The 26,771-nt window shown below is 38.7% G+C and overlaps 1 protein-coding gene across 1 annotated transcript in view; it reads left to right on the top strand.

The window, feature by feature from the left end:
• dpy (dumpy) overlaps nt 1-26,771 on the top strand; it is a 595,824-nt gene that overhangs the window by 191,388 nt on the left and 377,665 nt on the right. The window contains exon 2 of the mRNA XM_065217641.1: nt 5,932-5,977. Within this exon, the coding sequence (XP_065073713.1) occupies nt 5,932-5,977 (46 nt within the window). The remainder of the gene's footprint in view (nt 1-5,931; nt 5,978-26,771) is intronic.

Here is a 26,771-nt window from a genome sequence, read left to right as displayed (position 1 = left end):
TATGATTGTGTTTACAATCTCAATTTCTCTGATGGATCATGGAATGCTCATTCTTCATTCTCCTTAGAGCGTTAACGGGTCGGGAGGTGGAAGAGGATCTGGAAACCATCATGCAAATTCAACCCGTCCACAATATTCTGCGAGTTATTCTGGCTCGATGTTTTTTTGAATTCTTGATGCCTTGAAAAATCCGATCTCCGATAACTCGAACGGGCGATAGTTCATTCCCATGCTAGGAGCAATACCATCGAACTAGTTTTAAATTATCTCATCGACTCAGAAGTTCATGTACTCAAAGATATAATCCAAGCCGATCGTATCGCCTACCTTTCAAGCCTACCAAACTACGATCTGATTAAGTTGTGGTATCTTCCCACCATCGATGAAAACTATCAAACATCTCCCCCTGAAGATCTGTCATACTTTGGAAATAGGATTCTCGTCCACCACAGACTTCAGTGGAAGCGCTTTATTCAGCCCCTGTACCCAAGTTATCACCAAGCCCGCAAACTACCCGATAATCGCCCTTTTTGCGATATAAGGTATATATATAGGGTTTCCGAATTTTGTATCAGTCGTACATCAGCCTTATTAAGGGCGATTAACGAGCTTGTTGCTTACTTGAGTAGGTCTGTATAGAACTAGAGAAGTTTCCACCCAATCCACTCAGCTCCTCACAGATGACAAACGTGGGTGATTCACGATTCAAGAGCTTATAGCAGTATGTACTTATACATCTTTGAAAATTTAATGGACATTCCCATAAAGTCCTGCGGTTATCCCATCGAAGTCCATACAAAATTGCTGGGAAGAACTTCCGAGGAAAAGGGCAGGAGAAAATATGTAAATTTCCGTCCCGAAGATACTCGGCAAGACCGGGATTCAAATCTATGATAAACTTTTTTTCTTCTTTATTGATCATTCTGCATAACAAAATTGTGAAAGTACCTCAACTCTCGCAGAAGATCCTGCCGTGATCCTCGTTGTATGCTTTGAGATAAAATACCCACGACAGTATAATATATTAAGTTCAAAAATAAGAAGTGTATTCTGAAATAAGGCATCCAGTGGGTGACCTTTGGGTAAAGCATGTGAGCGAGCATGTTAGCAGCGGTGAAAAAGTTCGCGATATTGCACGAAGTTTAGCATTGAAAAAAATCGTGATTCATAGTGAATTTTGGTGAATTTTCTAATACTGAATGTGAGTATTCATCAAGCTATAGATGCTCGATGCTCATCGTTGGGATCCATTTGCTTGATGTTGATGAAAGTGGTAGTGTGACCTTCCGAATTTATCATCAATGGCAGTTCCGCACCATTTTTTTTTACCTGAAAAGTAAACAAACAGCACCTTGAAATAGAATCTTCAATAAACATTTGACCACCGTTTACTTTTTGAGAAAAAATATTATAAAAGAAAAGATTTTGAATGTGTTTATCTACTTACAGTAATTTATTAACAATGGGAACAATGTTTATGGAGCAAATGTCTCAGGAGCTACAAATCACTTCCGCCCAACTCAACGCACTTCTCATGTTGACAAAGTTTTGAAAACACCCTATGCAAAATAGCGGGAATATTAGTGTTTTGCAAAATTGTCGAAGAGATTATATTCCTTAAAAAATATTTTTGTTAGAAAAATTCAAAAAACTTAAGTGTCAAAAGTAGCCCTAGCGGCGCCGATGGTGTAGTGGTAAGCGTGATTGCCTCTCACCCAAAAGGCCTGGGTTCAATCCCAGTCGACGCCACCGGGATGTTCTGAGGCATAACATCTCTGATCATGCCTTCCTTTGGAAGGGAAGTATAGCCGTTGGTCCCCGGTTCATGTGTTGATGGGTCGATAGCTAGGGCCAGGTGTGGGAGCTGCCTTCCTGGCGTCGGTAGCATTGGCGCTAAGCACGGAAAACAAGATTGACGGAAAACAAATCAAAGAAGTCAATGTTTCCAATGATTATAAGTCAATGTTTCCAATGAAAAATCACGATGAAAGTCCAAATTCACATTTTTTTTTTGTAAAAACTATGCAAAACAGTCTTGCATTTGACCTTTTGATTAATAAATTTTGGATCAATAAATATTAAGAAAAATGCTGAGTTTTTGGACCACCCTAATGGAAAACTAAAAAATACGGGTCAAATATTTTGCGATAAGGAGCAAAATTACAAATTTTTAGAAATTCCGAGAATTACTATATCGTTTTGCTATGGAATGAATGAATATATGATTGAATTCCTGGGGCCTCCCTTAGCATGCTGAGTTCGATTCCCGGTTCGGTCTAGGCTTTTTTTGAGCTGGTAAATTTATCGACTGCCCTGCGCGTAGAGTATGATTGTACTTGCCACATACTTATGATAATGTAAATATGGTACAGGCATCGAAAACTCTGAATTGATTACTGTGGAAGTGCATCTAGAACACAAAGTTGAGAACACGCAATTAGCTGATATGCGATGTTTGAAATGCAAAGAAAAGGAAGAGGACGTTTGAATTCTTCATCAACCAGCTGCTCTAATTTCAGAAATATTGATGCACATATAGAAAAGTTACACCTCTTTGAATTTTCATGGACACTCAAAAAATTCACATAGTATTATTTTTTTACCAGCACTATAGTCTACTGAATCACATTAAGGGGATTAATTTTTTTATATGTTTAAATACTTCTGTCAGTATGTCCCCTCCGAAATAATGAAATTAAACCTTAACTATACTTGCGATGATTTTTTTGTCTAGCAAAGGGCGAATCATGAGAATATATTGTATGTACTACCATAGAATCTAGTCCAACATAAACAGTCCGCTACATGATGGATCTTGTCCCGTTAAACAACTTTGCCAAGGCAGGAACCTTAAGTTGAAGTAAGGGCATCAGATAAATCAAAACGGTCTTGCCATATCAACAACGTTACTGATGACATGAACCTTCAATTTAGTCACGATCCTACGTTATCATTATAAGAACTATATTTGAACTATTGTGCCACCTAGTGAGCCACAAGATGAACTTTATATGTACTATGTCGCTGCCTTGTGAGTCAAGTTCAAACTAAACTGTTCGGGTTTCGTCCATTTTAACAACATTGCTGTATACAGGAAACTTCTATCTGATCCCGATACTGAGTTATTAATGGAAGAACTTAAGTTTTACTCAGGCGCAACCTAGCGAATCAATTTTCAACTAAAACATGCATTACTGAACGGGTATCAGTCATTTGAACAACGTTGCTTAAGAAAGGAAACATATTTCTGGTCTCGATCCCTAGTTATCACATAAAGAACTTTATTTGTACTTTTGCGCTGCCTAGTGAGTAAATTCCCAATTCCCCTGGGGGATTGTCCATTTGAACAAGTTTTCTTAGTGAAGGAAACTTCTATCTGGTATAGCTCAAGAACTATAACGAAATACGTTCGCCACGTACTCTGTAACAATTGATTTAGTTTAAGCATGATTCCTCAAAAATAACGCTAGATTCTCCAAAATTTCCATAAAATTTTTGATAGCCTTCGCAGTGAATGCAATAAGATTGATGCTCTAAGGAAAACATATAACATAATCTAACCTATAATTTGAATTTTTCCAAACGAATGCTTTGAGTCCTTCCATAGCATTGCTTTTGACATCGCCATCAACATCAAAGTAAACGGCTATATCCCATTAAGCATAAATATGAAGAATGTTAGACATGCGTACGTTAGGCATAATGAATATTCGTCATAAACACATCAAGTACATTGAACTTCACGCATACAAGCTCGTGTTTCTTAAATATACTTTCTACAACTCTGAACTTGTTTCGAGATACTCAGTTTGCATTGAGTTTATCATAACCTTGACAAGGTCTACCATCAAGAGCTTGGAGATGGTTGAACATAAGTAGGGACAATCCAACAAGGCTGATTTCCACTAAGCTAAAGGCTATTATTTAAGCTGTATTTCGAAATTTGAATGAATACAGAGAAAATTCTGACCAAATCACGAAAAGAACGAATTTAAAACATGTCCCTCTTGCTTTCGCTATTGGCGATTATTACAATTTGGGTGAAAATTAGCCAGTTTTTAAATGGTTTGTTGAATATAACACAACTCGACAAACTTTTCGAACCACATCCAATTTTAATTATTTCCGTTAATTCTTTGAATGAATTATATGAAAGTAACATGTCATTCTTTTAAATAGAGCATGCCCTAAATTAAATTTGTTTAAATCACTCTGTTAGCGTTAGCGTTATTTCATTTGCAGGCTGGCCAAATTTATATGATACATATTGAGACCTAAGCCGATGGTCAGTACCAGATATTGCAGTTGAAGATGAATGACTGATAGTTGTTCGTTGCATGAATAGCAAAATATGGCAAACGTTCTGATGAAGGTCACAAGTTCACGTGTGCACTGCAATTAGTAGCAAAAATAGCCGCACAACGAATCGGGAATTGACGCAGTCATAATATTGTTTTTCCTAAACGTATTCTCTGTATCCAGCTAGCTCTTGTACCATTCAATTACTGAGCAAATCAGTATAAACCGTTTTTTTCGTCTAATATGTAACGTTTGATTCAACCATTTCTAACACATTGGTGCACAACAGCTGCACTGTACTAACTCCAATAGTGAAGCTCAAGGTAATGCATAATAATGAGTATACCGGGACAAATAAAAAGCCGTAGCGTTGCATTGCGTATCTAACATCTGATCCAGCTAAACAAACAGTGCTGTGGGATGGACGTCCCGTGTGGAGCCATGTAATTATATGTTAAACGTGCAAATGATTGATCAATTTGACACATGGGCAATTGAGAAGTTTACTGACGGGCGTACATTTTTTTTTGTTGGTTGACACCAAGTATTTAAAATATGAAAATTGTTTTAAATATCTATAAAAAAAATATTTAAGGGAATGAGGAGGACCCGTTGCATGACATTACCCTAGTTTCCCTATGAAACAATAGCTGGTAGTTAACCTAGGTCTTGACTGCTTCGAAATAGTACGCACCGATCTGTACCGTAACACACCTTGCTCTAACACTAAATGACTCCGCACGTAACAATGTTATCAACCGACTCACATCTTCGTTTGCACCGCTGCCCTCCGTCTCTGCCGACATACTGATCATCGTCATCATGTGCTCTCCGTTATTGTTTTGGGATGGGTGAGGAAATCCCTCTCCCGGTAGCACATTGTTGCTAAAGTGCAGCGAGTGATCCCTCCCAGTGCATAACATAACGACCGACCTGATGTGACGACGACGACGACGGCGGTTGATGATCCAAACGAGGTTCCAAACGGATGGTCTTACGACGATGTGCTTTGAATAAATTCATCATCTTCGGTCGTTGGTGATTTTTTTTATTATTTGAAGAATTGTCTGTCTCTTTCCCAACTGTGCTAAGTGGAATATAAATACAATAGCGTGAATGGGTTGCTGCTTCTTCCCCCTGTTCCGAGGAGGAATCGCTAGCTGAAAGATATTGTTGTATGAATAGAAGTGATTTTTTGTTCGGTTGGCTGACGGGCTTAGAATTCCTATCTGGAGATTGACTGAAGCCGCATAGACTGGAAGCTACCTCCGACTGCCATGCACACCAGCCGGCATCCTCATCGTGGTGTAGTAGTAACAATAAATGCATATTAATTATCAGGTAGCTGTTTGCTCGTACGGTGATTGCCTTTTTCGTGTTCTATTCATTACATTTGACGTTCAGCTTTTTGTCACTGCCGTATAACAATGGGTGGAGAGAGTTGGTGGTAGGCAGTAACAGTTTCAGCTGATGTCATTCTAAATATATCTTTCAATCACCATCATTATCATCATTCGTTTCCCGCTTGCACCTTGTGTCTTATGGTGCATTATGCAATGCAAATGAGTTTTTAGTAGTATAAACTATGGTGGCGTCTCTAATTCTTGTTTTATTTCTGTTTTGTCTTTTCAGATGCATACATTTTACATAAATCGTAGGAAAAATTCATCAATATTGGGTAAGTAAAGCTTCGAACTTCTTGTTTGCCGGGCAAGCAACATGTTAGAAAATTCAATCAACTCTAAACAAAATTGACGACAGCAAGTAATCAATATGATAATGAAACGAAATTCATACCGAAACGACATATTTCATTTTCCTGTTTTTTTTTTGCCGGAAAAAAACAGGACACCTATTAAGTGTCGCAGTTTTGCAAAACATGCATCAGGGCGTCAAAATTTATCTTAGATACCATAGGCGAATGTCGTTTTTTTTTTACAAATTTGTGCCTCAAGGTCAGTGGTGGAAAATGTACATTTTCTTGCAAAACCATCGTCCTCGACGAAGCAAAACAACACACGTGTATATTAACATTTTAAGCCAACGCACATTGGGCAAACATTTACAAAACCGCGACTAAATTGAATGTCTCGGCTGCAAAACGGTTTCAGTCAACATGTTATACATATTCTCAAAGGAAAAATTCTGCTGAATCGATTGGTGGAGACTTTTGCGTACTGAGATAGAGGACCGGGATCAACCCGAGTTGCCGGTAAAGTAGGAAATGCCACTATCTATCGACATAAAGGGTGATACGGTCAAAATTTGGTCAAGGGAAAACGCGTGTAAATCGGTGAAATCGTTTATTTAAAAAATCAAATTAAATTTCTTTTTCAAGTTCAATTAGTATAAAATTCAGGAAAAATATTCAGTTAGGCTTCCGCTTTTCCAAATCCGAATTGCCGGGCCTTACGCTTGACCCCTGCCATCAGATTTTGTACAGCCACCTTGTCCACCTTCTTCGCCGCAGAAAGCCAGTTTGCCTTGAACTGCTGCTCGCCCTTAGCAGTTTTTTGGTCTTCTTTAGGTTCCGCTTGACAATAGCCCAGTATTTCTCAATTGGGCGGAGCTCTGGCGTGTTGGGAGAGTTCTTGTCCTTGGGAACCACCTGCACGTTGTTGGCGGCGTACCACTCCATGGCCTTTTTACCGTAATGGCAAGATGCCAAATCCGGCCAAAACAGTACGGAACAACCGTGTTTCTTCAGGAAAGGCAGCAGACGTTTATTCAAACACTCTTTCACGTAAATTTCTTGGTTGACAGTCCCGGAAGCTATGAAAATGCTGCTTTTCAAGCCACAGGTACAGATGGCTTGCCAAACCAGATATTTCTTTGCGAACTTTGACAGTTTCATGTGCTTGAAAACATCTGCTACCTTTCCCCTTCCTTTTGCCGTATAAAACTCCTGACCCGGAAGCTGCTTGTAGTCGGCTTTGACGTAGGTTTCGTCGTCCATTACCACGCAGTCAAACTTCGTCAGCATCGTCGTGTACAGCCTCCGGGATCGCGCTTTGGCGGTCGTATTTTGTTTATCATCGCGATTTGGAGTCACTACCTTCTTGTAAGTCGATAGTCCGGCTCGTTTTTTGGCTCGATGCACGGTTGTAGACGATACACCCAGCTTATTTGCGGCATCTCGGAGAGAGAGGTTAGGGTTTCGCTTGAAACTACCGGCAACTCTCTTTGTCGCCTCAGCGGCTTCCGGTTTTCGATTTCCCCCCGATCCAGACTTCCTGGCTGTCGACAAACGTTCCCCAAACACTTTAATTACATTTGTAACGGTTGATTTGGCAACTTTTAGCGATTTTGTCAACTTTGCGTGCGAGTAGCTCGGATTTTCGCGATGCGCGAGCAAAATTTTGATACGCTGCTCTTCTTGCTTGGACGTCATTTTGACAACTCAAGAGTGAATTCCAAAATCAAAATAGGAGCAACATTCTAAACACACACACCTTCAAAATGAGGGGTGTTCAGGTTTTTTAAATGCAAAATTGAAAGAAATACGTCAAGTTGATATTGACCAAATTTTGACCGTATCACCCTTTAATTTTACAGTTTACTTAACGTATATAACTGGAAATTGATAGTACTAAGTATATATGGTGTAATGACACCATATACGCTCTCAGGGAAACTTTACTGGCCTAAAGAAGGATCTGGAACGACATGTAAAGTGGCCACATTATAAAAATTGTCCTTAAGTCATGAATCATCCGAGTTGAAATCATGAGCTAAATTCATGTGTTTAACTTTTAACCAAAAAATAAAATAAAGCCTCAGACAGGATTCAAACCAAGAACCTTGAGATCATTAAACCCATACTTTGACTACTAGACTGTCAGTAATTATATAATATGGAAGACAAAAGGCGTATAAGAGATACATATGTAGTTTGGCTTATGAACACGGTTTGCCTAGTACGTGTAACGCTTGTGGCGGTCTTGATTCCACTGCATTATGAAATCATGAATTTCCATGACGAAATCATGAATTATTGTTACGATTTCATGGGATGGCAAGTTTTTTCATTTCATGATTTTTTATTCATGAAAATGGAATCGGATTTGTTTCCGTGTGGAATAAATATTTTGGAATATAGTGGCCATATCCTGGTTCCCCGGATAATCTGGATTGACCGATAAAGTGGCCACACTATAAAAATGATCCTAGAATATTGCGATTTTTTCTATGTTTGTTCATAATCATGAAATCAAAGCGAATTTAATAAAGAATTGAAATTTTGGGGTAAAGTGGCCATATCCTCCGAAAAATCTGGATTGACGTAAAAGTTGTCCAAGCATGTAAACAGTCCTGCAAAACCACGATCTTTCTTATTCAAATAATTCAAACTTTTTTTTATTAAAAAAAATCCCTAGTATGTATCCCACTTTAGGGCAGGTGCTTTAAAAAAATTGGTACTTTAAATCGAAAAATTGAACACATTTGAAGTTCTGTGAAGAAGGCTTCAGCTAAATTGTTCATAAGAAAACAAAGGTATATCTGCTATTATATCGATCGGCACTGTAAACTCTTTTAGAAACCCGCAGTTTGTTTGTGTGTGTGTCATACTCTGAACAACACTGCTAATGGTCGTGTTGTTCAGAGATTCACCATAGAATTAGTATGTTATTTAAGACTGGTCCGACCCTTGTTTTCATAATAAAGGATTAATGAAATTTCTTCTTTCTTTCCTTTATTTAACGTCGGTCTCTGTTCCGCAATCTAGTGCCAATCACCGACGGACATCGATTGCCATCTATTGACGGAAATCGAATGTGCAGGAAGGCAGCTTCCACACCTGCGTAGGATATCGCACCCATTCAACACACATGGGTCGGGACCAACGGCTTTACTTCCCTTCCGAAGGAAGACTGTGATTAATGAAGTTTCATGCAACATGTTCCAATCGATCAGGAAAACATATTATTCTTTAACACGTGAAAGTTTGATAGATGTTTTTGTTTCACTTTATTTATAAATATAAATACTTCAATGATGAAATCTAATTTGAACCAGGAAATGTAATAGCAGAGATGTTCAGTTTCCAATTTCTTCTAAGACATGATAAAATAAACAAAAATGCTGATATATAAATAGATCACTGGGCATTAATGGGTTAAACAGATGACATGGAAGCTCATCACCTTCTCGTAGCTCTCTTCGAGATTTGAAAGACATCGAGAGTGTCTCTGATACTGGGACAATGCACACATCACATCAGTTTAACGATGAATTTAGAACATTTCATTAAGCAGTCAAGATTTCAGACATCCAGTTACAGCACTATGCACTTTTTTGGAGAGAAAATGGGACAAAATCACGTTGTTATATACTTCTTTATGGTATTTTTCTACAGCTACCGTAGAATTCCACTAGTTTGAAAAGTTAAAATTGCAATTAAACAGCGCTCATTTTATAATTTGATTAATCGGTACCCCTACACAGGTGCCGAATGGTTTCGTAAGTTTCGCTAGTCAAACGGCACACAAAATATAAAAAATAAATTTTAATATTAAATCCAAGAGAATGCACTTCAATCATGTCGAAAATCTCATTTAATTTTTATGGCCACAAAAATAAACAAATGCAGTAAAAGCAGCGTAATGTCAGTTCATGTACTGTATTAATGATAATTTTGTCCTTTTTGGCAAGAAATATTACACCATTTTTTGATACGATTGAAGTGCATCCACTTTGATGTGATATCAAAATTAATATTTGCTGTGTATACACAATTCGTTGCTCCAATTTAAATGAATCAGATAAAAAAAATACGCATGGGAATTTGATTTCTTACATAATCCTTCCTAAAATAACTCAATGACCGTAAAGCACGAACCCCAGCACTAAAGCGACCCTTCAATGAATGTGCACCATTCTCCTCCTAAACAATCGATTGTCCAAAACTTGTAGAAATCCACAACCTCACGACTCACCACCCCGACACAAATAGCATAAACAAACTATTTATACAGACAGCAACATTTCGAAAGTGTGTTCGAAATCCAGCGCATGTCACGACTCCTTTTTCGCAACAGCCACCTCTCAACCCCCAACTTCCCACAACCTCCTCATACGTTGATCTTTAAACCCCATTCGTCTGGGGACTGGGATCTCTGTCAGCTGCCACTGCCTCGGTGGTAGTTGGATAGTAGTGCAATAAAAATCAGGTTTCGTTCCTCCTTTCACAAGTCCCCTTGAAAATTCATGGATCCAAATTGACTGCCCTGCAACCGCGGCAGTAAGACCCGTTTCGGTGAACTTTTTTGAAGGTAAACCATTTTACTTTCGTTTGGGATAACGTCACAGCCTCCACAGTTTCCGCCACCTTTGCTACCGAGTTCGACGATTACTTTCAACTGCAGTTATTCAACCGGCTGCATTACCAAGCAGTCACAGGCACAATAAAAAAAGGGCCTCAAGGAGACCGGATTCGTTACACGATTTCTGGAAACTGTTGTAAAAAAAAAACGAGTTTCGTCAGAGCATGAGGTATTGGCTTCTCGTACTGCACCGACCGGTGGAAAGCTTTGAACCGCGCCCAACTTGGCCACATATCGAGTCAAATGCATGATGCAGATTTCGGTTGCGCCATCATCCTTCTGAGCCGGCTCGATGGTCGTTACCATTATTGCTGGGTGTAACGAGTGCAAATTTTATTCATAGCGATTTTATCATTAGCGAAGCCAAAAACATGAGCACGGAAACAAAAAGACCCGCGCAGGAGAGCGCAGAAGCATTCCTGATTGCATTAAGACAATCGATGATTTATTCATTCATTCATTTACATAATCTGTTTTTAATTTGGTTCTTTCGTATTCTGCCAGCTCAAGAATTTGCAAGGCGTTGCGCGAGGTAAGCTGCAGAAAAAGAGCCTTAATTTAATTGAGTCATTCGCGCCCAGCTCAATTCTCGAAAGCATGTAGTGGTCAGCACCGAGATAGCCTTCTGCAAATGTGGATCGTAACTGCTCTGCTGGAATCGTGTGTGTCACTGTGAATGTCAAAATCATTAACAAGTTTATTTCGAACCAGATCACGCGGTTTACAGTTCACCACGATGCTCGCCGTGGTTCGTGGATCAAATCAATTAAGATGCCCGTTCCATCCCTTGCAGGATTCCTCCAGAAACGACCGAGAGAACAGCTCTTATCGGTATCGGTTCTTCCTATTAAGAGTTGACACACGACAGAGTCTCTGCGCTCGGCGCGGTGTGCTTGCCAGGGCTTAATGTAGCAAGGAGTAATCTCGATTTGTGTCCTTGTAAAACATGGCGTTCAATATATATGCTAATTTGATGCAACCTAGCGGAGTGATATCAATGACCTTCTTTAGTGGGATAATACTGTTTGGAATAGTGAAATCAATTTGCATGGACATTTTTGTTCAATAGAAATTTTGAAATTTGTGATGAAAAACTCTCGAATAAGTCCAACTTTGACAATCCTAATTGTCTGAAGAATCACCAGAAGAACTCTTCACGATCGCCATCTGACACGGATTTGCAATAGTGTTTTAATTATTTTTATAATTGATTTAAAGACTATCAGATCTGCAAAGTTTTGTTTACACATTTTAAAACAAATTAAATTCTAACAATGATGAAAATTTTGAAAACTTCATCTTGTTTTTTTTTTTCAATGTTAAAGAACTCGCACAATTGTGCTAGCCTCGTCATATATCCTGCTTAAATAATATTTTTTATCAAATTTGACTTTTTGATAAACATGTCTGATGCCAACATTTTGGACAAAGAGAGCAAGTGTGGGTTAATAACCAAATAATCGTTTACCGATTCAGTCCAATTTTTTTTATCGACGGCTTATTTCTAGGAACATTCTACAGATGTTGTTATAATCGGAATGGAATTTAATATAAGGATAATCTTCCCAATTTTAAGAATCAGAGTAATTTGAAATCATGTGTGTTTGGAAGCCATATGATCATGCTACTCATATGAACCAAAGAAAGAATCCATTACATCAAGTGTAAGTCGGAGCAATAAATGTAAATGTTTTTCTCCTTCTGAAATAAAGTTAAGGACGCCAAAGAAACATGTATGGGAAATTGGGCATTTTAGGAGCATGATTAAGTACACTGGAGTCGCTTTTTACGCGGGGGATACGTGCCGCGTAAAAAAAACCGCGTGAAAAAAACTACTGAGGTTTTGATTTTTCACATGCTATTTTTTATAAATCGGATTTTGATGCCATTCGTAATTATAGCATGCTATGGTCCATATAAACATACACTGGAGTCGCTTTTTACGCGGGTGATACGTCCCGCGTAAAAAAAAACGCGTAAAAAAAACCGCGTAAAAAAAACCGCGTAAATTCCGGAATCCGCGTAAAAAAAAACCGCGTGAATTCCGAAATCCGCGTAAAAAAAAACCACGTAAAAAAAAAACCGTGTAAAAAAACCGCGTAAAAAGCGACTCCAGTGTAATTTAAAAATTTCTGTATTTACACCAAAAATTGTGATTTTTTAAAAAGTATGCCATTCGATTACCTATAGCTTGAAACAGATAATGTGATTGGAATCAAGTCGATAGGTTGTATCGTTGTCGAGAAATCGTTAAAAACGAACCGCGTAAATTGCGACTCAGCGGCACTAACCCTGTAAAAATAAAACCGCGTGAAAAAAGACTTCAGTGTATGTCAAAAATTATTTTGGAAGCAAGATAATCAAATTTTTAGTTCAAACAACCATTTTTTTTCCGTCGATCTTGTTTTCCGTGCTGAGCACCAATGCTAACGACGCAGCTGGCAGCTGCCATACCTTGACCCTATCTATCGACCCATTAACTCGTAGACCTGGGATCAACGGTTTTACTTCCCTTTCGAAGGAAGGCGTGATCAGAGATGTTATTCCTCAGAACATCCCGGCGCCGCCGACTAGGATTGATCCCAGGCCTGCTCGGGAGAGAAGTAATCACGCTTACCACTACACCACCGGCGCCGCTAGTTCAAACAATCATTAAACATGATTTTTGCAAGATCCAGCAGATCCAATCGGAAGAATTTCTAACAATTCACGAAAATCATTGGTTGACTATTGGAGATACCTACATTTAGACGTTTTCCAAGCTTGTTTATGTGGAGCAGCCATGCTTTTTAAAGTGTCCTTCTATTAATTTGCACTAGTTTATTTGTACAAAAACCAATAAATATTCGGACAGATTTTTGTTTTGGGTTGATTTAGCACGTTTTGGACTGATCCTTATATTTACAGACTCAACAGGAGCTTCAATATCCGTATAATTTTCCTTTTTTATGATATTGTAATGCTCAGTATTTCATTTAGTAGTTTTGAATATTACTTTTAAAAGGCTTTCCAGAAGAAACTATAATTTTGTCGAGGTGATGAAGTATGCATATTTTAACTATTCCTCAAAACCCGTCATAGTCAGTATATTTTGTGTTTAACGAAATAACTTATTTTAACTAACTATAGGTCGCTGAATCCCAGATTTCATTAAAAATTAACCATTTATTATCATAAAAATGATTTTATGTTAAAAACTGATATGGATTGCCTAAATTTCGGCGTATGTTTCTAGCTATTTTGCTACAAAATATGTGGTTTTTATTTTCGCAATCCACAACTTTTGTGGAAAGCCGGCGCCGGTGGTGTAGTGGTAAGTGTGACTGCTTTCTAACACCCCGATGGGTCTGGGTTAAATCCCAGCCGAGATCAGTGGGATTTTTCTGAGGCATAAAAATCTCTGGTCACGTCTTCCTTCGGAAGGGAAGTAAAGCCGTTGGTCCCGGCCCATGTGTGTTGAATGGGTGCGATATCCTACGCAGGTGTAGAAGCTGCCTTCCTGCCCATTCGATTGCCGTCAATGGATGGCAATCGATGTCCGTCGGTGATTGGCACTAGATTGCGGAACAGAGACCGACGTTAAATAAAGGAAAGAAGAACTTTTGTGGAAATTTTTACGTCAAATAGGGGAAATGGCTCTAATGTTGGCCCATGGATCTCAGATTGGGCCATCGCCAAAAATTTGCCATTCATCAATTTTATCTACATGAACGCGTCATTGAGACGGTACAAAAGGATATTTTGGTCGCTATTGAAAATTTAGTCGATTGCTGAATTTATGTATGAGCCCAGATTAGGGGCATTTAGGCCGACATTAATGTTAACTTCTAAATATTGCATTGATTGATTGATTTATCTTTATTAGGGAGACTTTCAGCCTGGGGCTGGTTCGCCTCCATACAAATATTGCATTGCATAAAACATGCATGATCAATTTCATTCCAGAATTGAAAATTCTAAAGATTTCCTCGACCGGAGCGGGAAGCGAACTTGACGCCTCTGGCTTGGTAATACCATGCCTTTACAGACAAGTTTTTTTTGTCTTTTTTAGAGAGATTTTTAGCCGTTGGTTAGTTCAGCTCTATAAAATAGGGGGCCCCAGAAGTTCTGCCTGCAAATTTTGTTTCGGAGTTGGCTTACAATTCACATGTGCTCAAATAGAAGCAATTAAAACAGATTCCAGTAAAAAGACTCACAATACACCTTTAAAAAAACCATGTTGATTATTTGAAATGCGATGCTTAACCTGGTTAGCAATTGCTTCGAACATTTTTGGAATGCACGATATAATTGCAATACCTCTATTGTTTTTAATGTCTGGCCGTATTCTTCTTCTTCTTCTTTTTCGCATTTCAAGCTTATTGCATGTTGCACATTAGCTTATTGCGTGCTCTCAACTTAGTGTTCTATCTAGATGCATTTCCACAGTTATTAATTGAGAGCTTTCGATGCATGTACCATTTTTGCATTCGTATAATTGTGTGGCAAGCCCAATCATACTTCTACACAGCAAAAAAAGTTGTTGAATATTACATCGAAACTGCTGCAACCAGGTCAATCCATCGGTTGTGTAATATCACATATCGATTTTGCGAACAAAATTAAATCCATTGATGTAATATTGTATCTGCTTTTTGCTATAACATCATTATTTCATACATGCGAAATACATGAAATTATTCATTCTTCCATAATGGAGCTGCTGCTTCTACAATAAAAAAAATGTTTTGTGCAATTAGTAAACATAAAATCCAAATAGGAATTTAGCTGGTTACGAACATGGATAGTTTGATGAAGTCCTAGGTGGCTGCTTTTAACAAAGATGAATTGCAAAGTATCGTTTTCACCTACACAGCAAAAAAATAATTTTGGTATCACGTCAAAGTGGATGCACTACAATCATGTCGAAAATATGGTGTAATATTACTTGCTAAAAAGGACAAAATTATCATTAATACAATGCATGAACTGACATTACGCTGCTTTTACTGCATTTGTTTATTTATGTGGTCATAAAAATTACATGAAATTTTCGACATGATTGTAGTGCATCCACTTTGATGTGATATCAAAATTATTTTTTTGCTGTGTACAATTGGTAACAGCAGAGAATCATTATCACTATCCTGTATAAAATTAACAGTATTCTGGTTAAAATCGTAATAGATATGAATTTCTTGGATCTTCTCTTTGATTTTTAGTTCTGCAGTAGAGAAAAACTTTTCGTAAGCTAGTTTTTTGGAAAGTGTGAAGGAAAGTAGACAGAGGCGAAAAGATGTTCTTCACCGTTTATTAAAATTTACACGCACACATCTTCACATTCTTTTTTGTCCTTCATTAGCAATTTGTTCAGCTTGAACTGTAGCATTCACAGCAATAAGAACACCACCACCTGATTTTTTACTTGATAATGATAAGCAAGTCCCACCTTCTCTCTAACTATGCCTATGAGATTGAGAAATTGTTTTTGAATAATTAATCTGAACATACCAAATCGTATCTTAGAAACTCCGAAGTTTTTTTTTTTCAGATTGAACATTTACTTCTATTGATACGAGTAAGGGGAGCGTGGCAGGGTGTAGTAAGCCTTTTTACATGATTAATTACATGATTCAAGCAAAATGGTGGTCCCTAGGAGTGAAAATGAAAAAAGTAGATTTTCTCATACTAATTTCCATACAACTTTCAAACGCAATGCGGAAAGCCGGGTTGCAACCAATCGTCCCCAAAATTTTCACAGTTGTTTGGGGCCCCAAATGGAACCAAAAAAAACATTGTTCTAAAAAAAAAATATCACGATGACCCACCCTACTGTATACACCCTCATGGTCAATACTGTAAGCCATTCTGAATGTGGAACACAATTCAATCCTTCATTCCATATTAGACACCGACCAACGATCTTCTACAAAACTCACATCCGTGAGTGAATCAGCTCCAATGCCGATTTCATCCTCCCACACTGTGAACTAGCTTCAATACCGAACCAACCAAAATCCTCCCATTGACACAAAAGACCAGCGCCTGGCAAACCGACATCATTCAACAATGCGCGTGAGCTGCGAATTAATTATCGTAGGTGTTCGCAGCTCATTGGTCATGGTTTCAGAGTCGAGCCGCCGAAATGTCAACGACTCTCACCGTTGCTCAATCCTTCCACTCAAGCTGACTACGTATGTACCTACTTCTGTTCTGGAGGGACTAACCGGAACCAATGCACAATACAATACGTTCGCTGGCGGAAGCACACGTCTCAAGACAAAAGTCAATTACGGTTCAGCAATTCCAACTATCTACCTACCAATCGACGAGGGAAGTGCTGCATTTGTGTACAACTTTTCCTACAACCTGTCAACAACAGAACGCAGCGATCTGGAACGCAGCACTTTACAGATTCGATTGAAATTGATTTCAAATTGGAATGGCTACTAACCATCATTCGTCGGATCGTTTCATAACAAGTGTACAAGCAGCTGCCGTTCGTTCGTGTGAATTGCGGGTTGAAGAAGTATGAACTGAATGGGTGTGAAATTGGAATTTGTCATCATTCTGACTGCGCACGACGGCAGTCAAGCTGCTTTTGTTTAAGATTTGTTTTGGTCGGAGGCAGTCGAGCGGAAATATCCACAACGGTTGAGTTAATCTGACAATGGCGACAGGTGGCCGGCCTTGGATATCCTTCGGAAGTTTTTTTGTTTTCAGAATTTGTCTGCGCCAAGACTATAATTAAATAAATTTGTCTGTATGTAGAAATCAAGATTACCCTGCGTGTCATTCATGAATATTATGTGTGCGACTTAACCTCTTATAAGCATCCCTACCAATTAGTTTGATCTCTATTATCGTGTCTGAATGGATAGTTTTTGACATGATTAGTTCTCAGGAACCAGGAAGTATTGCTGTAGGACATATGGGTCTATCCCACGTCAAAGGTTAGAACAATCACACGAAACCCTCATAGGCCAATCAGATCTGATTGAGCCCGTGTATCTTCCATCATTCTTGTTTCATATTGTTTTCTAATCCATTTCATCCTTCTCATCACTTAATTACCATCGAATTAAGCCGTTTTCAATCACGATCTCCCTCGGCAAACCCGGCCCACCTTCAAACCTAGGTCGCCCTCGCGCGGCTAGTGAGTTGAAAATTGGGCTGTATCATCCGCGAGAAATATGATTCAGTAGTCACGAAGTCTCATTGAATGTTTGCAGCAGCTCATCAACGAGGCTCTTGATTTTTGTAAACTGACACGACATAGGGACGTAAGAATAGAAAATTACTCGAGCTGGCCGAGCTCTCTACCGGACTCTCGATATAACGCTCGACATCACGAATTTATGACATTGATTCGACGGTTGGGGATTCTCACGACAAGCTGCGAACATAGGATATGATGAGGATGAAGAGATCAACAGATCAGATAAATAATCGAAAGTAAGAAATCAAAAATGTCGATCAGACCATGAAAACCGTTCTCTTTTTTTCCGTTTCCCTATTACCGGAAACGGAAACGTGGAATACGAAAGTTTAAAATTTCCATCAAAACACAACTGAAGACTGCATCGAAATCGCATAATTATTACAAAACAAAGCTCCGTCCAAAAACCAAAATACCGCTAAAAATTGAGGCCAGATGGCGTTGACCTGTCCACTCCGGACGGACCAAACGAGGTGGTTTTCGCGCCAACAAGTCATTTCCTTGTGGAATATTCAATTTTATTACACAACCTCCCGGCAATCCCGGATGGTCCCGTTATTTTGCTGTATTTTCGAACCATATGCGCCACCGTCGTCGTCGTCGTCGTCGTCGTCGATGTGGTCTTCGTCACCGCACCACCGCATCGATGCGTTTGTGTTTGCTGTGGAGCCAAGTCTTACGGTAAACGAGTTATTTTCAGGACCATTACGTAAGCGAGTGTCGCGCGAAACGTGGAGCGCATTGATGGTGGCGACGACGACGACGGTGCACGGCCAATTTAACCAACTCAAGTTTGACTTTCATTCAGTCAAATTCGCAAGAACGAGTAAAATGTTCCTCGATGTTCCAGGAAAATCTTTTCGAAAGTCGAGAGAGGTTTCACTCAGTCGATCAGTCCCAAGTTACAATTTTGGTTTTATGAGGGTTCTGTAGACCATGATTTAGAATTGTAGAATGCTTCAAAGCCTACATAAAACTTGCAATGTTACTTGGGAGTGTTCTACTAGACTGAGAAAATTTTTGTCGATTTTCCTCAGATTCGAGCAGAGTAAAAGCGAGGAACATTTTACTCCGTCTATAAGTAACCTATGTTTTTGAGATTTGGGTCCATCTTATCGGGCGTGTGGACGATGATGAATTTACTTAGGCTCGGCTTGATTGCACGAGACGCATGCGTTCGACATCAAAACTGCGAAGTACTTGTGTTTCGTATGCTTATATCGATATGACAGTAGTTGGATTCTACAGTAATTATTGATGGTTTTAACTGAAGAAATTCAATTCGACTAATGCTTAAAAGATTTCGTAGAAAATTTGGATTCCTGATGGCCTTTAGAAAGGTGGGTTTGATTAGAAATATGATCTTGGAAATAAAAACTCAAGTTGTGCTGATGGGGGTAAAATTTCCATGTTAATGCAATGTCACCCAAATGTTGGATGTTGGCTATTCATAAGGTATTAGAACTGATACATATGCTGAGAAAAAAAAAAGCAAAATTATTTTTAAGATTAGTAAATTTAGGAAAGTCAACAGCAACCTGTTTTTCAAATAATGCAGTATGAGCAGACTGATGTCATTCCATGGAAGCATACATTAGAGAATAGGAAGTAAAATGCACATAGCGGGTAAAATGTGCCATGATAAAGATATGTTTGATTCCCTGGTCACTACTAATCGCAATGACGAAGAAAAAAATAAATTCTGTATAGGAAAAATATAGACGATGATTAAAATGAGTGATGTTACATGAGCATGAGCATGAGCATGATTGACCGCCCACGGTTGCTTCTCTGTTATTGCCAGATCAGCTGTAATTACACAGAGAATCAATAGACGATGCTTGGGACTAGCAATCATCCTCAATGTGTAAAAATTGGTGATCTCACACTAGGCAATACCAGCGCCGGCCGCGCTCGAAAAAAGGTCATGACAGGAATGGGTAGGAATCTGTTGACGTGACAATCACTTTAATGGAACCCGAAAACACCTCTACACTTTCAGGAGGAATCACCGAGAGTTGGGTTTGCAGCAGGGTTCGTTTTGGTAAACGAGAAACTGAATTGATATCCTTATGATACTATAACGCGAAGGAGCTTGGAATTGAACCCACGATATTTGCTCAGCAAGCAAAAACGTTTGCTACTAGGCAAACGAGCTCCTTTTATTACAATACACCAATGATCGATTTGTTGTTATTTCAATGTATTAACATTAACAAATAAAGCGATTAACGAATCTTGAATGTGGAAGAGCTTGAGATTAATCTGAGTAATCATAAATGATTGCTCTAAGGCCACCAAGCCCCTCATTCCACATCATACAAGCTACGATCGCTACGATTCAAAACCGGTCCCGAAGCTGTCGTTGATGACGATGTTAAGTTGCACAAAACACACGATAATCAAGCGATGTTACTATAAGTCTCCTTTATGATAGAACCTGGGATTTTTCAAACTCGAACTCGACGGCGGTGCCCTTTACACAAGAAAACTCTTTGACCGATGTTCTTTCAAACCTGGAGACAAAAAAAGTTACGAGACGTTCATTGTTTCCATTTGGTCCTTACCTAAGACGGGACAAGAATTTATAAAACTTTCACATATTTGGACTACCGTGCCCCTTACTTCACAAAGTAAACTGCTACTGACGCGTACAAATACTGCACATCTTTCAAGCTATCTCGACCGAACTCTTTTGCGTTTTAAAACGACTGTTTTAAAATATTTCACCGAATATACCTGGTTCCAGAGTTATTTCGGTTTTCTTTGAGGTCACTCTGGGACGGCATTCGGCTTTACTGTTCTGTAATGATTAAACACACGGTGAACATAATATATTCTCACTCAAATTATGTAATTGGATCAATGCTGGCTTACTCGATGGTTCATAATCACATTGGCCATCCCGGAAAAGCTCCAGGGACGTGGCCAATTCTCCAACAAGAATCAAAATTTGTCATGTGACATATCAAACTTCATTATTTTACAAAACTTGGCCAGTAATGGCCTTATTGACAGTCCACGGTCACACTATCCCTTCTGGGCATGTTCCGATGCTCCCGAAAATGCTCCGGTGACCCCGGGGAAGTAGCCAACACAGCAAAAAATTAATTTTGATATCACATCAAAGTGGATGCACTTCAATCGTGTAAAAAATATGGTGTACTGTTACTTGCCAAAAAGGACAAAATTATCATCAATACAGTGCATGAGCTGACATTACGCTGCTTTTACTGCATTTTTTTTTTGTGGCCATAAAAATTACATGAGATTTTCGACATGATTGAAGTGCATCCTCTTGGATGTAATATTAAAATTTATTTTTTGCTGTGAATTCTTGACAAAAAAAAACAAAAACCGTTGTGCAACATTTTCAAACCTCAACCGGTAATGCCCTTATTGAGAGACTTTTTTTTTGCCAATTATCAACAAAAATTAAAACCCATCTTGCGATACATAAAACTTCACGATTTTACAAAATTCACCCGCAAATGGCCTTATTGACAGTTCACAATCACACAAGCCTTTCCAAGCATGTTCTAGTGTCCCCAAAATGTTCCGATGCCGTCGGGGAAGTGGTAAATCCTCATCAAGAATTAAAACTCGTCGTGCGACATATCCTTTGGTTTGTTTTTTCCGTCGATCTTGTTTTCCGTGCTGAGCACCAATGCTACCGACGTGCTAGGAAGGCAGCTCCCACACCTAGACACTACCTATCGACCCATCAACTCATGAACCGGGGACCAACGGCTTTACTTCCCATCCGTGATCAGAGATGTTATGCCTCAGAACATCCCGGCGGCGCCGACTGGGATTGAACCCAGGCCTGCTGGGGTGAGAGGTAATCACGCTTACCACTACACCACCGGCGCCGTTGCGTGCAACATATCAAACTTAATGATTTTACAAAACTTGGCTGGTAATGAGTTTTTTGACAGTCCACGATCTCACTAGCTCTCCCGGACATGGTTTGGTCCCCCTTGGGTCCGATTCTCGACATGAACCAAAACCCGTCGTGCGACATATCAAACTTCATGATTTTGTAGAACTGGACCAGTATTGAGGGTCCACATTTCTCGAAAACCATTGATCCTAATAGGACTTGTTGCTAGTTGGGTCAGACCTTGAATAATTGACATCGCATTCATGTAACATGAAAAGGAACACGAAGACAAAATTCTAAATATGCTCAAAAGCACTCTTATTAGTCCGCAAAAGGAATTAAAAATTAAATAAATTGATGACACATAGAATTTTCATGCATTTTGGTGCTCTGAGACTGACATAAACGAGCGTCAATTTTGACATAAAATTTAGTCATAACAGACGCGAAATTCAACTCAATCAAACATACTTTTCGGCGAGTAACGAACTTTTCAGTCTCGGAGCACTTAATTTTACAAGAAATATTTGTTTACGTCTGATCCTTTATGTCAAAGATGGATTCCGTCACGTGTAAAATTAGTTATTTTTAAGTGTATGGTCATGCTCTAGAATACTATCTCTAACGGTTTGCGGGGCGACATAAACCAAGCATAAATGTGAACGGTAGAGAAGATGTCAAATGAGCATCAGAGTTTGGTAAATTGGTACGAAGCAAATCAAGTGAATATATATATTTTTTTATTGGGTACCAAGCTGGAGCTGCGTGACAGCTTAGTTTTCAAGACTTGACCCATTTGAATAAATTTTGCTTCTACTTTGAAAATACAGCAGAAGGACTAGCCTATGTTGGCCTCTTGAACACTGGATTCCGTATGTATTGTTTCAAGATAGTTATAGAAAAAATGCTGTGACGTGTGCGCGTAGATACATCCACGTAGTAAACCGATTGAATAAGTAAATCCGTTTCGAACGAAATATCTAAATTATGTAAGTTACGAAAAACGCGCGAATTTCGAAAGCCGTGCGAGACAACCGAAGCGAGAAAAAAAGGCTTATAATCATTTAAAGAGTGCCACCAAAATAAATGTGATTTTGGTTTCCTCCCTAGATATTCAACTTATTTACTACTGAGCATTGCATCAAATTATTTTATTTAAAGAACGTATCAATCATTTCAAGATTTCGCGACTGCACCGAACAAATTCTATACTACATAAGCTCAAAAACGTTTAACAAGCTCTACCGAATTGCGTATCACTTCTGCATAAGCTCCGTAGACGTAGGCGCGTTGAATCTGACAGTCGGCAAAGGTTTAACCTGTACCAACACCGCTTAAGGAACGACCTCGAGTCAGTAAAACCGTTTAGAGCTAAACATCTTAATTACGTAAGATACGAAAATCGCGCAAATTGTGAACGCCACGCGAAACAACCTTAGAGAAAATAAACAGCTTATTATCACTTAAAGAGTGCCACCAAAATAAATGTGATAGCCTATGTTGGCAGGTTGATTAATTTTGGTTTCCTCCCTAAATATTCTACTTATTTTACTGTTGAGCTTTGTTTCAATTTAGTTATTTTACCGCACGTATCAATAATTTCAAGATTTCACTCCGTAGACGTAGGCGCGTTGATTTCGACAGCCGCGAAAAGTTAAACATGCATCAATGTCACATCAGGAAAGATTGATTTTCGTAGGGTTTAGTTCATAGATTAACATTTCCTGCTGTTTACAAATGTAAGTACTTGAACACTAAGAAATAAGTTAAATCAAATGTTTTAACCGCATATATAAGAGATTTCGCGTATTGAGAGAGTAATATAGTAATCGAGTACAACAAACTCAGGGGAATACAATACCTCCAAAAGTTTAAAAGTTATTAATTGTCACATACCTCTACTTTTACTTATATCCTTAACTATTCCTCTCCTTGATAATCTGCTTAATGCTATTGGTCTGTCTGCGTTTTCTTTTTAAAGTTCAAGGCTAAATAAGAAGATTTATTCCACAACTTTAAAGGTTAGTTGCCTCCCTAAGCGGACCCCCCGCATCCTATTTTTTTTTGTTAATCTACTTAATGTCATTAGACTTTCTAAAGTTTCTTATTTAAGTTCATTTGATTATGATGATATCTCATTAGTCTAATTTAAAAAAACATTAAAAGCTCTAATTCACCGAATCAATCAAAACCCATGCTTTATTAAGTACCTGCACTTGTGCTTGTAATCTAAAATTAAACGTGTTTCAGGTACTTTTGATTTTGGCCTATACCTATTAATTATATCTTAGTTCGACCCAGGTAACACCTTCATGTGACTAAAATGCTTCATTTTGAAGTTAGTTTCCTAGCTGATTTTTAAATTATATAGGGTATATGCTCCAACTATGTTCACACGCTTGCATTATGTCGCACCACAAAAATACGTATGGGTATGTCACAATAGAAGCACACCACAGAGGAAATCCCGAGCCATAGTTCAAACACTTATCCCAAATCAAAATGAAGCACATAGAAGATTAGTTACAATACCATGTAAAAAATTATGTTTAACATTGTTTCCTGAGTAATACTTCAATGAAAACAACAATGAAAGCACTTTGGGCACTTTCTGAAATATTTCAATAGTATAATTCCCTTTCAAACCCAAATAAATCTATCTGCGTAAAAATAAATAAAATAAGAGTGATTTGCGGCAAAACCCGCCAATATCACACCCAACGTCAGTGCCTATACCTAAGCGTACTACGACGCGGCTCTCAATTAAAGGAGTAACAAGTGTGATACTATCACTGCTAGACTAGATCTTTGGTTCTCTCATGCAGTGGTTTATCAGAGAGGGGAAACTTAGTAATCCCCAATGCCTGCCCATGACGCCATTCAATCGCTGCATGAGCCAGCAACGCCGACCATAAACCAACCGTCTCCAACACTCCACTATAAAGCATGAAATTAAGCCCGCCCACCAACAGCAAGGTGCAAAAACTAGCCAAGGGGAGAGGAAGCAAATCAAGTGAATATTATACCAAAAATCGCAAATCCGCCAAATTGTCCAGAGTTACGTCCAATCGAGAGATATTGGACTCTGATGAAGCTTTGTGGAAAGAAACAAGGAATCAAAGATATCAAACACTTCCAACAAAACGGCTACCATGGTATCTGAGGAGTCTGTGCAAACCCTAATGGATGCAGTTAAGCGCAAAGTTCAAAAATGTTTTGCAAATATCGAATAAATATGTTTTGACTCCATGAATTTAATTCATAATTTGTGTATTACTTAAGTTTTGATGTGTCCGGATTATTGTGGATACAGACCTTACTCACCACCAAAGGGTGAGCTGGCTTCAATCTTGTTGACTTGAGTATGTATGGCGGAATATCTTTTTGTGTGTGTGTGTGTATGTGTGTATTTCCTCTAACCCCCACTGGCCGGCAGTGTTATTATGGAAGAACTCTCTCTACAATGTCGCATTTATGGTCATTGTAGACAGCTTTAGTCCGGGAGTTAGAAGGTGATAGCTCTATTGCAGATCCAGCAACCCATTTCAGAATGTCTGGAGAGTCACGCCCATTCCGAGGTTACTTTCACTCACAATAAGCCCCGCATGTATGCATCACCGTTATCAAATGGATATTGGTGATACATACACACTTCCAGGTTCGAAAATATTCTTTTCAACCCTGGCATGTATTTAGTGTAATTTTGATATTTTTTTTTTTTTTTTAATAAATGGAAAGCTCTCACCATATTCTGCTCTTCCGCCGTCGTTATTTGCTTCTTTTGGAATTCCTTGGACTTTTTCTCTAACGCTTCGTATTTCATTCCGTGCTTCACCGGCAATTTCCTTCCGTAGACCGTCCTTGGTTGGTTGGTTCTAATATGATTCCGCATTTTTTGGTCGGTTTGATGTCCACCATATGTTATTGAATTGCCATGGTGATCTGGGACGAGGCTCACGTCCAAAGTCACTGGTCCATCGAGCGCTCCGTTTGCGAAAGGAGAATGAAAGAAATACGAAAGGGATCAAATTCAAAAAGTGACAGTTTCATCAGATTCCCCAACTAACCATACTCAAGCAAAGTAAGAATATACAAGCTATATTGCGACTATATGGTTACTTGGGTACTCATATGGCCGTCAGAATGGTTCATCGGTTGCGAAGCGAAGTATTTCTGAAAGTGATGCGTAATATTTCTCAATGTTTTGAATTTATCCTAACGTTACCTCAATGTTATTTCACAGACAAGCATACACAACACATTGAAAATTTATAATTGTAAACCCTACCGCCATCTGTCGTATATACTTTAATGGGCAATACACTCAACAGATGGTTGTAGTGTGTAAACGTCAAACGCTAGGGAATTGATTATGTGCACCACAAATGGCAGTACTACCAACTAAAAAACATTTAAATTGACCGTTAAAAACGATTTTTATGAACGTTTTAAAAGTGTTATGTCTGCTTTTCTGTGATCATACCTTCACTATCGCAACTTCGGGTAATCTGCGGAAGTACTTGCATTTTTCTCAGGCACTTTTGAGCTAACTGCAATTACTCTCTCATACTCGAAATGTGCCACGACCAAATTGGCACAACGACGCCCTATACGCTCTCTGACCGAAGCGCAGGGATGTATGGCGTAATATCTTTTTATTGAAAAAATATTATAATACATTATTTACATATTATTTTTGTATACTGTCACTATTGCTAAAAAGAATAAAATGTAGGAATTTATTCACCGCTAGAAGCCGATTTTTTGAAAATCTCCATACCGCAAAACTAGTTTATCCACCATTGGCTGGGAGATATCTGTCGGATTTGAGAATGGAAAGTATTACCGAACTGCAATGAAAATTTCAAGTGGCTGATCTTCCAATATTTTCCGTAAGTATTCCATATCCAGATTGTCATCGGTAAATCTTCCAGCTTGAAAGCTTCAGTGCATCTCTCCGTTGTAATCTCATCCAAATGTCTGCCCTCAACTTACTGCCTCCTGGAATAGAACTCTAATTTGGGTAGGTCAAGATTGTATGGCAGATCACAAACCACTGCTCTTCACT

This window comes from Ochlerotatus camptorhynchus, unplaced genomic scaffold (genome assembly GCF_037179485.1).
Source record: "Ochlerotatus camptorhynchus isolate MF236.1 unplaced genomic scaffold, CSIRO-AGI_Acam_v1.1 ptg000078l, whole genome shotgun sequence".
Taxonomy (NCBI): Eukaryota; Metazoa; Arthropoda; class Insecta; order Diptera; family Culicidae; genus Ochlerotatus; species Ochlerotatus camptorhynchus.
Note: the sequence above shows the minus strand (reverse complement) of the source record. Positions and strands in the feature narration are given on the sequence as shown.